Source organism: Lepidochelys olivacea (genome assembly GCF_965140295.1).
Source record: "Lepidochelys olivacea isolate rLepOli2 genome assembly, chromosome: 9".
Taxonomy (NCBI): Eukaryota; Metazoa; Chordata; order Testudines; family Cheloniidae; genus Lepidochelys; species Lepidochelys olivacea.
In genome coordinates this window covers 47516972-47530490 of record NC_140419.1, presented here as the reverse complement: position 1 = coordinate 47530490, position 13519 = coordinate 47516972, and the positions used below count along the sequence as shown (strand labels likewise).

Here is a 13519-nt window from a genome sequence, read left to right as displayed (position 1 = left end):
GAACATGTCAAGTACATCTACAGATTATTGCTGCACTTGGCATGCTTTCTCTCAACACATTATTGAACAGGAAGTTACAATCAAGAAGCAGCTGAGGAAGAGAAAGGTTAAGAATACCTGTGACTGTCAGCGGTGTAATCAAGAATGTCAGGATGGAATCTACAGAGTGAATGCTGGTCAGTGCTGTAGGTTGGGAGGATTAGAGGAACTTCTGGTCACCTTCTGGTAGAAGAGCCTTGTACCTTCCCACCCACCCTCCTAAAGTTTTTTTTTTTTTTATTTAATTTCATTGAACTGTACATTATGAAACCAGGAATTGCTCATGCCAGCAGTAGCATGAGATTTTTCTGGGAAGGGAAACAGCAGAAGAGGTACAAATATTAATGTTTAAGTCCTTTATCTTACAATCTGCCAGGGCTGGAAACTCTTTGGGGGATATGTAATGAGAAAGTAAAACAATTCGATCCCTGAGTCAATAGCGTTAGCTGTAGGCAACTGGTTTATCTTTCAGAATACACTAGAAAGATCTTGGTAACTTGGTATTCATATTAGTTGGTAAGAAATCAAAACGGAACAATCACGCAGAGACATTAATAGCATATTTTAGAAATCACACTGCAATAGCAAATCATAGCAATTCCAGCAGCATTAATGTTGTTTCCATAGGATGCAACATATCTCTCTAAGCCTGTGACAGACTGACAGTAAGCATCAGGTCATTCCTGAGACTGAAGAGGAGCTAACATCCTATTCAGCCTATATGATGTTTGATGCAGGAATTGTCTTTAATTTTGTTTGTTGAGAGCTCAGCAACATGGGGCCTCACACAATCCTGATTAAAACCTCTGGGCCCTACCTTCCTACAAATAAATAATAGGCACTCTAAAGACCTATTTCAAAGAATACAATAGAAAACACACAAGTAACTATATGGGCTGAAAAGCATTTATGAATAAAACAGTTTATGAAAGTCCGTCTTGGAGTACATAGTTTATATGTGTAACATTAAGAATGTGACTTTGTAGAGATATTATTTTAGTTAAATAACTAAATATAATGAACTAGAAAATGAAGCAAGAAAGAAGGTTGGGATCTAAGCCTTGTGAGACAGTTATTTTACTAGTTCGTCTCTAAAAATTTGTTCAGAAGAAATTATGCAACACATGTGCATTTAATATCAGAAGTTTTCTATTTTTCTTTTCCAAATACTTAGTTCAAAGAAAAGATCAGACAATGTCAATGATAGGTAGGTCTCAGATAGTTGTTCCCCACCCTATTTTTTGCTCTAATTCCTTTGCTTTCTTTTCTTCCTTCTCTTTATCTATGAACTTTTTACTTGAGATGTCCTTAATTATATCTTTTTTTAGCTGAAAGAATTCAACAGCAGCAGACTTTAGTACAGTACACTGTAACAAATGTATTAAAATCAAATTTACAGTTTTAATCCTCTATGTAAAACATTAACAGATTAGTAAATAAAGTATTGGATCAATGCATAAAGTTAAAAAGTTAGCCACCCCGTATGATCCCATGAATTACTACACCAAAGTTTATATAATCATCAAATGGTGATCGGGCAATTAATTTTGATTTAAAAATCCAAGGTAAATAAAATGTTTTCCATAAAATCCTAGAATCCCAATTCTGCAACTGAATATGCAGAGATGGATCCTTACACCCACAGGGCCCCATTGCAGTCAGTAAGGCTCCATATGGGCCTGGTCACAGGATCTGGCCCCTTAAATCATACCAACACTGTAAATTTGATTTAATATGCATTACTGTACTAAAATTGTGTGTTATCTAATTCTATTTAGCTAAAACAGAACTGATAAGGACATCAAAGAAAATATTTCTAGATAAAGTGGGATGGGGGAAGGAAAGCCAGGAAAGAATTGTAGAAAGGAAAAACCCCCACATACCTGAGACCCACAAACCTAAGACCTACATAAATAAATCCTCAAGAGCCCTCTTTTCTTTAAGTTAAGAACCTGGAAAAGAAATCTGAAAATTTAAAAAAGTTTAAAAAGTTAGTTTTTAAAAAAATCTAATTGAATTCTAATTTAGAGACGAAATAGTAATTAAAAAGACTTATCTGATTAGGCTTTCTCAAAGGTTTTAGTACCCTTGAATGTCATTCTTCCCACATTTTCCTATGGATGAAAAAAATAAGAGGACATAAGAAAACAAATTCAGAAAGGAGAATATGGTGAATCACTGAAAGTCATTCCTTTTGGGGGACGGTTCTAGTGTGTTCTAATTTAAACTACAACTCTAATCTTGACTTGTAGGAAATCTGGAAATTACTGTACCTTAAGATTTGGCATGCAAAGTTAACACTTTTTAAAATATATTTGTGGTTTTTAAGATTACCCAAATATCTATAAAATCTAGTGTTGGGGTCTTGTTTGAAATTAATTGGACTGATTATTTTATCCATTTTCAAATACAGAGGAGTCTCCAAACAAGCCAGAGTGTACCTACCCCTTACATCAGTGTCACCAACCGGTTGATCCGAGAGGATCTCCCTGTCGATCGTGATCTCCGGCGGTGCAATGTGGCTGACTCTAAGGAAGACTCCCTGCCTACGCCGGACCCATGCCACTGCCAGAAGCGGCCAGTGCAGCCCTGCAGAACAGGGGTTTCCCTCTGCGTGCTGCTCCTGCCTGCAAGCACCACCCCCGCAGCTCCCATTGGCCAGGAGAGCCTTGCGGGGAGTGCTTGCAGAGAGGAGCAGTGCACAGAGCCACCCCACTGCCCCCCCGGGGCCACAGGGGCGCATTGGCCCCTTTCAGGACAGTATGGAGCCGAGGTAGACAGGCAGCCTGCCTTAGCCTTGCTGTGCCCATTGCCAACCAGAAGCCGCCAGAGAGAAGTGCTGCCTGGAGGGAGGCCGCACCTCAACCCCCATCCCTGAGCCAGCACCCCATACCCCCCCTGCACCCTGAACCCCACCCTGACCCCCCTTCCAGGGCCAGCACCCCAAGACCCCTCCTGCACCTCAACACTTTGCCCCAGCCCAGAGCCTCCTCCCAGAGCCAGCATCCTGCACCCCAACACTCTGAACCAGCCCTGACCCCCCTCCCAGAGCCAGCACCCTATACCCCGTCCTGCAGCCCAACACTGCCCCAGCCCGGAGTCCCCTCATGCATCCAAACTCCCGCCCAGAGCCCACACCCTGCACCCCCTCCTGAACCCCAACCCCCTGCCCCAGGTTCAGCCCAGAGCCCCCTCCCACACTGCGAACCCCTTGGCCCCAGCCCAGAGCCTGCACCCCCTCCTGAACTCCAACCCCCTGCCCCAGCCTGGTGAAAGTGAGTGAGGGTGGGGGAGAGCGAGCGACAGAAAGAGGGGGGGATGGAATGAGCGGGGTGGGGCTTTGGGGAAGGGGTGGGGCCTCTGGGAAGGTGCAGGGTAGATCCTGGGTTGCCCTTAGATTCCAAAAGTGATCTTGGGTGTAAAAAGGTTGGAGACCACTGCCTTACATACTACATATCCCTTACATACTGTCATGCACATGTACAACAAGGTCAGTTAAGAGTGATGATAGCTCCCTAATGTTAGTATTCTCAAATGTTTTTAATAGCAGTGGATATGTGAAAAAATTCTGTCTGTTAATGCAAAGGACAGTCTGAAAGCAATTGCTTGTGTATTTAAACCAGATCTCAAATGACCATAAATGCAGTATGTAACACTAATGCCTCACAAGAATATACAAGAGTTTGAATGATTAACTCAACCCTCATACATCAGATGAAATGCTAATGGCCCCAAGCTGCCAATGTTATCTTCCCTGATCAGACTGGTAATTCTTTTGTTTCGCAATTCCTGTCATATTCTGAAACTATTCATTCCCTAAAACACTACCTGATCTCCATCCTGCACCTACTGAAGCAATCCCTCTGAGATCCTATCATCTCACTTATGCTAAGAAAATTGCTCCTACACAGGGTCACCCCTCAAGCTTCCCCAGTCCCACAGAAGACACCTAATCACATTTCTGATCTGGCTTCTTCTACTGCAAGAACTTACTTTTTTTCCATACAGGGCATTCTAAATTTAAAATTTGAATTTAAGTAAATTAAAAAAAATTATATTTCATGTTGTTAATAAAAATACTTTGTTCTATTTTCTCTTTCCAACATTTGGGGTTTTAATAAAATATAGCACAAATAGCTCTTCTGCAAGAACAAAATAGGCTTGCATGCTAAGCTACATAAAAGAGTGAAGGCTTTCAGTTTGTTACAGTGTACCACATTAAGAATTTAAACAGTTTGTACGGCGTAATATACATCCAGAGACAACCACGTCATGTAGTGTCAACCTGGAACACAGAACCAACTTACACAAGAAAGTTACTGCACACAAGCAGATATCCAAATTGTAATTAAGGCATTTCACAACGAGTGTGAATAGGTCCTTCTTCACATCATTGACTAGGAAAAGACAGAATTTCATAGGCCCAGATTATACCATCTCATGATGGAAGCCACAGGAAGGTGAGAAAACTTTGCAAAGAAATCCTTGTTGAGATTCCTTCATAAATGTCCTGTCAGGTGATGGGGAGAGGGGAAGGGATGGGGAAATCCTCTGCAGCCCATGGTAAACTTGCTCTTTAATCTGGTAGATCCCATGGGATGTGCATGAAAGCGCAGTATCCCTGCAGCAGTTCTGGCAGTGCTTCCCCCTCCACATCCCTCTCCAAAACTCCAGTCATAGTACATTAAGTCTACCCCATCCCACTCCTGTACCACCCTGACTCTACCCCCTTTCCCAGTAAGGATTCCAGACTACATGAGGAACCATCCATACCATGAACTGCAAGGAGGAGAAGAGAGGCACCTGTACTCTTCCCACATGGATGAGCTTTTTGACGTAGAAAAACATCACAACACACCCAAAATAGTGAAGCTGTATTTTCCTCATGCCCTTTCTGTAATTTAATTGACCAGGAGGGTTGATGTGTTTGTTCTGGGATTTTTTTCCCCAAGAAAATTTACTCCTGTACTGACAAACTTCAGCATAAACATGCAAAATTTTATGCTGAGCTACAAATCCCTGAAAAACAGCATTTATCATTTCAAATATATTTGACATTATTTGCAGCTATGTTCATGAGTTGTGATGTCTGTAAGGATATTTCTAAAGCATCCTTGCAAAACTATCATGAAACTTTTACTCCTAGGGGAATTTTGTGCCACTGCACGTGTGCAGAATTCATGTCCCACACAGATTTCTTTGCTTCCCTGCAGAAAATGACAGGGAAGCAAAGGGAAGCTACAAGAGTGGTCACAAGCCTCTCACCAACAGCACAGGCACACCGTTTTGGGCGCCCGGAGCAGCCAGTGGAGATATAAATCACTGCCCGGGGGCGGGGGAGGAAAGGGGGGTAGGGGAGACAGACGGACACATGCTGGAGATGCCCTACCCTGCTCCAGGCTCAGCTGCTAGTCCCAGCTGGGCTGGGACAGGACAAGACTTTCTCTTGCCCTGCAAGGAGCGGCCAGGGCAGGGTCACACCCACCCCCGGAAACCTTTCCGGCTGCAGGAAGCTCTGCCCCTCCTCCCCTTGCTTTTTGCTGGCATCCCTCCTCAGCTGAAGGAGGAGGAGTCACTATATGGGGAACTGCTCTCCTGTCTGCCCAACCCCAGTGTATCCAGACCCCCCACATATCCAGACCCCCGCCGAGCCTCAGCTGCCTGTATCCAGAACTCCCCCACTGAGCCCCACCCTCCCTGCATTTGGATCCCCCCACCCCTACACCCAGGCCACCCCCTGCTGAGCCCCTCCCCTCGAACCTCTGCCTGGATCACCCAGACCAGGCCCCCGCACCCAGACCTCCACCCCACAAAGCCCACTCCCCCAGCACCAGGATCCCTATGCATTCCCCCACACCCAGACCATCTCGCTGAGTCCCAACCACCTTCACCTGGATCTCCTGCAGAGTCCCATTCCATCTGCACCCAGAACGCCCCCCTCCAAGCTGCCTGCATCCATATTGCCCCGCACAGAACTCTCTCGCTCCACACCTGAATCCCCTCACACTAATTGCCTCCAGACTTGGAGCCTGCTGGGCTGAGCCTGCTTGCCGCACACCTTGATCAGGAGCCAGGGCTGGGCGTGCGTGTGAGACTGTCCCTCTCGCTTACTGTCTTGGTGCAACTGGCGTGGAGGGGCAGGGCTCCAGGGTGTTCCTGGGGTAGGCCTGGCCCTTGCGCTATGTCAGGGTTGGATGCAGCCTCACTGCTAAGTCTGTATCCCGGGAAGGGGCGGGGAGGGGCTGCAAGGTGCTCTCCCACCTCTGTGCAGCCAGTGGCCTGTGCTCCCCACTGCCATTCTGGAGCCTCCACATTTATTTATTGACAAATAAAATATGCAGAATTTTGCAGAATTTTAAAATACGGTGTTCAGAATTTTTTTTTTTTTGGTGCAGAATTCCCTCAGGAGTAAACTTTACTAGCTCAAGCACAGAATCTATTCTTTTATCATGATAAGAAAACTATTATCCTACTCACTTGCTAAAAAATTACATCCCCTGGCTGTCTAGGCAAGTAAATTTTACAAGATTACTCTAAGGGTCTGGTTTAAGGAACCCAATATAAAATTAATCTCCATTAAGAGTAAGGCCCTCTCTCATTTAAACTCAGGCTACAGAAAGTCATGTTTTTATTTGATCAAACCAAACATTTCACTGGTACCTCTGAATGATGCCCTAAGCTTTCATTGTCTGATCCAGAATGCTGATCATTTACATCATCTTCAACGTCAGACCCTGAATCTCGCTCATCTTGTACTGGGGTGGCTCCACCATCATCTGCACCAAATTAAAAAAAAAAGTAAGATTCAGGAACATCTTTCAATATCTATAAAATATGAGCTTTTTGACATTTTTGCAAATCAGAGAGCCAACAGGCAAGACTCTCAACCAGAACTTCCAGTTCCAGAATTAAAACAATAGATACTGTTAAAAGACAGAAAAATACATCAGCAAGTAGTGGATTTCAGAGCATACAACCAGAAGCTACAGTACACTACCAGTTAAATGACAAAAGAATTAAATTTGTTGCTTTTATAGCAGTGCCTTTATTGGTTGCGACTCCCATCATCTACATTCTTAAAATGAATCACTTTAGATTATCTCCAGAACAAAATTTATCAGGAAAATTTGAGGTAGAGGCAAATCCGCCACTGTGATCCTCACTACTCTTAGAGACACAGGCCATAGAAACTTACAGTATAACAATGTGACCAACAGGCTCATGTGATCATCAAAAATACTATGTGTATCATAAAATCAATCATTTAATATTCAGTCACACTTAAGTAGACCTGTCACAGACCTAATGATGTTAATTACCTGCATGCTTTAGGGCTGAACTGCAGTTTTTGTACTACAACAACTACTGTTTAGAAACAGATGTAGTTAAAATGGTAAAACTCCCATGACCAGAGCACAATCAGCCCATATGACAGCTGCAGCCCATATGACATCCTCAGGGCCACCCAAGTAGTATATATATCAGGGGTCTCAAACACGCAGCCCGCGAGGTTCTTTTGTGTGGCCCGCCAAGCTCCCTGCGTCCCCCCGTCCTGGTCTATCTCCAGGCCAGGGGTGGACAAACTACAGCCCGCAGGCCGAATCCAGCCGCAGGATCGCCCCCTGGCTCCCCGTGGCGCACCGAACCCTGCACCCTGACCCCCTGCTGCACCCCGACCCCCTGCCCTGAGCCCCCTGCCGCACCCTGCACAATGACCCCCTGCTGCACCCCACACTCCCTGCCCTGAGGCCCCTGCCGTACCCTGCACCCCTCCTGCACCCCCTGGGGGCTGGGAGGGGGTGGAGACTTCGGGGAAGGGGCTGGAATGGGGGTGGGGCAGGGGTAGGAAGAGGCAGAGTGGGGGCGGAGGCAGCGAAGGCGGGGAGAGGCCATCGGGCCAATGCACTAGTCTTCATATGGCCCTCGTGGTCATTTGAGTTTGAGACCCCTGATATATATTGCATGGATGCAGCCCACATATAACACAGAGAGCTGCACATGCAGCCCACAATGGAAAATAGGTTGAGAACCGTTGCTCTAGACTAACCACAATTATACTATATACACCAGTAGCTGCAGACACACTAGAGAGTTGTACCATACAAGAACTGCACAAAAGTGACATGTGGTCAAGCCCTCAACCATGGCTGTCTTAACAGCCAAAAAGGGTGCTTTCTTCCATTATATCAGCACAATCAAATTACTTTAACTTCAATTTAAACTTTAATTTCAAAGTCATCTTAATACTCATTAATATGCAGGCTAACACATTTGATAGCAAGTTAGTTGGTTGTGCTGTATCCTAGGGAGGAGTCTAGGACACAATACAGCCACCTAACTTCAAACATGCTGGCCTACATATTAGGTCCTGTCTATACTAGGAAAAAGGTGTCTTTTTAAAATGCAATAGTTAACATATTTTAAGAGTCTAGCAGAGATAGGACAAGCTGTATTTTTAACAAGTATTAGTTCACCTCAACCAGCTAACGTGTTAGAACTACAACTTGCCCTGACTGCACCAGGATTTTAAAACATATAAGCTATCATCTTTTAGAAGCACCCCCATTTTTCCATGGCAGACATGCCATTAATGAGAATCTAGAGGAATTTTTAACTGTGTGAAAATAACCTGACCGAGCTGACATTTGAAAACCCTTCTTTTTTGCTCACCGAACCAGGACCTTAAATCATTTGAGCTGATCAAGCTATAGCCTGCTAGGCTTCATCTAGACTAAGATTAGAGATGTTAAGCATATTAGCCAACAGTGCTAATTAACAAGTTTTAAAAATCTATTATGGACAAGGCACAAGCTAAACTAGTTGAGTTAAATTCTAGTACCTAGCATGTGTTAAAATGTGCTAATGTCAACGTTAAATCCTAGCTAATGCAAGACCTCTTGCTAGCTCAGCTGAGTTAACCTGGTTGAAGATGACATCCTCAATAACCTAGACAATCTACAATAATTCACCAGACAGTGTGATGTATGCATCATTTTGAGGCTAAGATATCTTTGAAGACAGTTGTGGAGGTTCTATTAGATAAGTCAGAAACATCTACGTGTAATAAACAAATGGGATACTTTGTTTGGAAAGAACTTTTTGGGGGGTGGGAGAGAAAGCTTAATGACCTGATTCTCAGAGATCCTGAGCTTCCATAACTCCTCCTGATTTAAAAATGGTAAGTGATAGTAATGAGAACTTTACATAGTAATCGCTTTGGCTTTTGATAGCATCTCTCAACCACATGCTTAATTTGTCTCACCCATATTGGTCAACACCAAGCATGTCCATTTCCAAGCAATACCAAATAATCCGTCACCACTCAGCCTGTCACCCACGCACCTCGGCCCAAAACAGACCTGTTGCCGCTCAGCTCAACACCCAGGCATCGCCTCCCAAAGACAACCCCAGCCTTTCACCCAGGCCCTCCCAGCCAGGACAGCCCTCATCAGCACCCAGGGTGTCACCCAGTTCCCCACCAAGGACAACCCTGTCAGCACCCCAGGGTGTCACCCAGCTCGTTGCCCCCAGGAGAGCCCCCCCGCATCAGCCTCCAGCCTGCCTCCCAGCCCCCCGGAGCCCGCCTGTCACCGAGGCAGAGCCACGAGCGCACTCTTGGGACGTGCCGCCCCTTACACCCCGCTCCTCTCTCCCCGGCCCAGGCGACCCCGCGCTCGGCCCACAGACAAGCCGTGCGGAGACAGGAGTCCAGCCCTCGGGTCGGAGGGGCCTGACCGCGCTGCCCGGGAAAAGGGGTGAGAATCTCTCCCCTGAAGGAGCTGCCCTGGGCCAGGAGCCGCCAGCCCAACCCTCCACCCTCCACCCCCCAAAACGGTGCCTCTCGCCCCGCACCTGACTGGTCCCCGCCGTAGTACTCCGCCTCCATCGCGGGCCTCCGGCCCCCGCCTCCCTCTCAGGGCTCGCAGGCTGCTGGTGGAGGGGGCGGGGCAGGGCCCCAACTTCGTGGCCTAGTACTGGGGACCTGCCGCTCCGACCCCCGCGCCGCGTACAATCAAACCCCTGGCGCTTCCTACTGCGGCGGGCCCAAAATGGCGCCTCCCCCACACCCTCACAGACAGCTCGCGCGCATGCGCTGCGACGACCAGTGGGGTCAGAGGGCAATGCACCACGCTGCTGTCGCGAGAGGTCAGGCACAGAGAAGTCTCGCGGCGCTTTGGAGGCGCGCGCGATACTCATTGCTAGCCGCGCCCAGCGACGGGGGGGCGCTCGCTCTGTCAGGGCCAACTCAGCGGGAGGGTGGAGTCGGGCTAGAGCCGCCTTCATCCGTCCCCTTGAGCCTGGGCCTGGCGGAGACCAGGGCCCCACTGAGCGCCCCTGGAGCGGGTCGCCCCCAGGGAACAGGCAGGGGCCCACCCCAGCAGGCCCCTCAGGGGACAGCACAGGGCATGTCTGGCCCCCGGGTGCGGCCCGTGACAGCGAGCCCGGCCCCTCCTGTGTGTGACACGGAGCAGAGACCAAACTCACCCTGAACGACATAATCGGCATCGTTTATCTCTGTGGATGAATACATCGTTCTGTGACACACCCCAGCTCGCCCGTATCCTATTGCCGTGATTCTCAACCAGGGGCCCCTAGCGATCTTCCCGGGGTACATCAACTCATCTAGCTGTTTGCCTGCTTTTACAACAGGCTGCATAAAAAAACACTACCGAAGTCCGTACAAACTAAAATTTCACAGGGACAATGGTTTGTTTATACTGCTCTATATACTATACACTGAAAGGTAAAGTACAGTATTTATATTCCAATTGATTGTTTAAATTATATGGTAAAAACGAGAAAGTCAGCAATGTCTCAATATTAGTGTGCTGTGACACTTCTATCTGATTTTGTAAGCAAGTAGTTTTGAAGTGAGGTGAAACTTGGGGGTATGTAAGACAAATCAGACTCCTGAAAAGGATATAGTAGTCTGGAGAGGTTGAGAGCCACTGCCCTGTTGCACTAAAGGCTGCTAATATGAATAAGTAACGGGTGTATATGTATAAATGGCAAAATACCTCTGAGGTCAACCCAGGTTATGCACCTATGCAGCCCTTAGATCCGAACAGGAAACAGCAGAAGGGTAATTAATATGCATTCTTCCATCCTCCAGTCCCATCTGAAACACCATATCCAAAGCGTGCCCAGGCTTGTAAGTGGAGTCTACCAACTACCTGGGACCATCCAGTGATTTTTACAGCAGCCCTGAAAATCTAAAGCAAAGCAAAAGAATCACCATCTGGGTGGGTGCTGGAAACCCAAGAATTATAGGCATTGATGAACTCACTTCCACTATAGCAGGGTTCTCAAACTGGGGGTCAGGACATGGGGGGTCACGAGCTTCCAGCCTCCACCCCAAACCCCGCTTTGCATCCAGCTTTTATAATGCTGTTAAATACATAAAAAAGTGTTTTTAATTTATAAAGGGGGGGGGTTGCACTCAGAGGATTGCTATTTGAAAGGGGTCACCAGTACAAAAGTTTGAGAACCACCGCACAATAGTATGGAATCTAATTAGCCCAGCAAAGGCCTCTGTAGTGGAGCAGGTTGACATGAACATCAACACCAATCCTATCCTATCATTGTCCTAGGCCTCACACATCAGATGGAGACACTCAGTTTTAAATAGATTTGAGGTTAGATGCACTCTGGCTCTCAGCAGCCTTGGTTATACTGCAGGGTGACCCCAAAACACTGCCAGTCCTGGATATTCCTCAGAAATGTATGTCTTTTACCGCCCAGCCCTCTCCGAGAAAGTATAAATGTTTTAAGTCCATTATTCCTTAAATGGGATAATATGCCCGCTTATTATCTCAAATAGTTATTCAGACACTTTAAACACACTGCATTAGAGAAAACAATAAAACAGGTTTATTATCTATAAAGAGATTTTAAGTAAGAAGCAATGAGGTTATAGAAATGGTTACAAGAAAAATGAAGATGAAAGATAAAATGTTTACTAATGTCTAACAGATGTTTACTATGTATGTCAGATTCAAGCAAAGTTTCTCACCACATGCTTTCAGCAGTTTTACTGACCAAACGAAACCCTGTAGGTCAGGACCCCTCCCCCAGAGTCCAACGAATGCTTCCTTTGTCACTTCAGGTGCAGTGAATGTGATGGGCAGAGAGAAAGGTCCCTTGGGGTGCTTGTCCCTCCTTTTTATAGTTTCAGTCTCCCTCTTGAAAAACATTTCCAGCTGGGGACTAGGAGACAAAGAGTCTATGCGGACAGATGTTCCCTGCTGGCTTTTTCTCACCTGTTTGAGCTTTCTTTGTTTCCATCCCTGCTTAATGACTCTGTTTACTGTTTCAATCCAAATTAAGGCAAAAACAAAAGAATGTGTGGAGGACAGACCTGTCGACTTTTGCCTGCGCAGGGCTGTGGGGTTTGGAACATGTGATAACAACATCATACAGGGAAATCTTATAACTTCACATACAGTGTTGCCACACATTTTACCAGGACAGTAGTGACCAGCAAATTATGAGTTTTCAGTGATGCCTTACAAGACATGTCTTGTACAAAAATTATTACAATATAGGGTATAGGGTACAGTATAGGGTATGAAGAGGCATATGTTTTGTCACAGCCCCCTAGGAAACCTGTCATACAATGAGATGAGATTTCCTCTCCACTGGACAATGTTCTGGAAGCTTATACTATGGAGCTGGGCATTATGGACATGCCTAAGGAAGAGGTGAATGACTATTTTGCAGCATCTGTAGATTACCTGTAGTTGGTGCATTTATATCCATGAACATCCTCTGAGTTGAAGGGATGAATGTCTCTCAGGATACATCCTGCTCCTGCTGCCATACCACAGCTTGCCAGCTGTTGTGCCACTCTCTCATTGGCTGGTCAACAGATGTCCCTCCCTGCCCTTTGCAAAAAGCCACATGGACTTCTTCCTTCTCTGAGCAATCTGCATAGCTGCAGAAAAATTTGTCACTTCCAATGAGTTGCTACCTCACTGCATAGTTGTACGTCAATTCCAATAAGATATTAACTGTGTTACAGCTCTGTGTGTATAGTATTTGCATGCCTATTTGTGTGTGCATGTATGTTTGTGCCTTACAAACTAGAGCTTGCCCCTCAATTGCCCGTAATATATGCTTCTAATGCTCTGTTGGCTGCATTCCAACGGGAAGGATGGAGAGACACTCAGACCATAATGGGATTGCACAGCAGGGGAGCATGACCTGCCTTCTAACAGCCAGAGTGAGAAGCCCCACATTGTGTGAGTGGAGGAGTGCAAGGCCACGGATCCAAAAGCCTCCTGGATCTGCTTTTCAGCCCAACAGCATGAAGTGGCTGGAGTGAAATAAACCTTCCCTAAGAGACAGGATGCTCAAGAAAATCAGGGGATGTATTTGAAAGTCCTTTGCTGGTATGTACTTTTCTTTTTCAGTCAGCTTTTCGTCTTTACAATGTGCCTTTAGACTTAACTACAGACATCAGTGATTTACAGCTACAAAT

The 13519-nt window shown here is 46.1% G+C and overlaps 2 protein-coding genes across 5 annotated transcripts in view; one reads left to right on the top strand and one right to left on the bottom strand.

The window, feature by feature from the left end:
• The window catches only part of IWS1 (interacts with SUPT6H, CTD assembly factor 1), a 29417-nt gene extending 19301 nt beyond the window's left edge, over positions 1-10116 (bottom strand). Inside the window, exons 1-2 of one of the 4 annotated variants that reach the window (XM_084639039.1) lie at positions 9892-10116; positions 6700-6815 (exon numbers count right to left, since the gene is read on the bottom strand). In XM_084639039.1, the coding sequence (XP_084495165.1) occupies positions 6700-6815; positions 9892-9925 (150 nt within the window). In that variant the 5' untranslated portion in view covers positions 9926-10116. Of the gene's footprint in view, positions 1-117; positions 262-2125; positions 2154-6699; positions 6816-9891 lie in introns of those variants that run through there. The other 3 variants (XM_084639036.1, XM_084639037.1, XM_084639038.1) reach the window with 3 other exon arrangements.
• A 2915-nt stretch (positions 10117-13031) lies between these two features.
• The window catches only part of MYO7B (myosin VIIB), a 97314-nt gene continuing 96826 nt past the window's right edge, over positions 13032-13519 (top strand). Inside the window, exon 1 of the mRNA XM_084638192.1 lies at positions 13032-13430. The gene's annotated coding sequence lies outside the window, so the exon portion shown is untranslated. The remainder of the gene's footprint in view (positions 13431-13519) is intronic.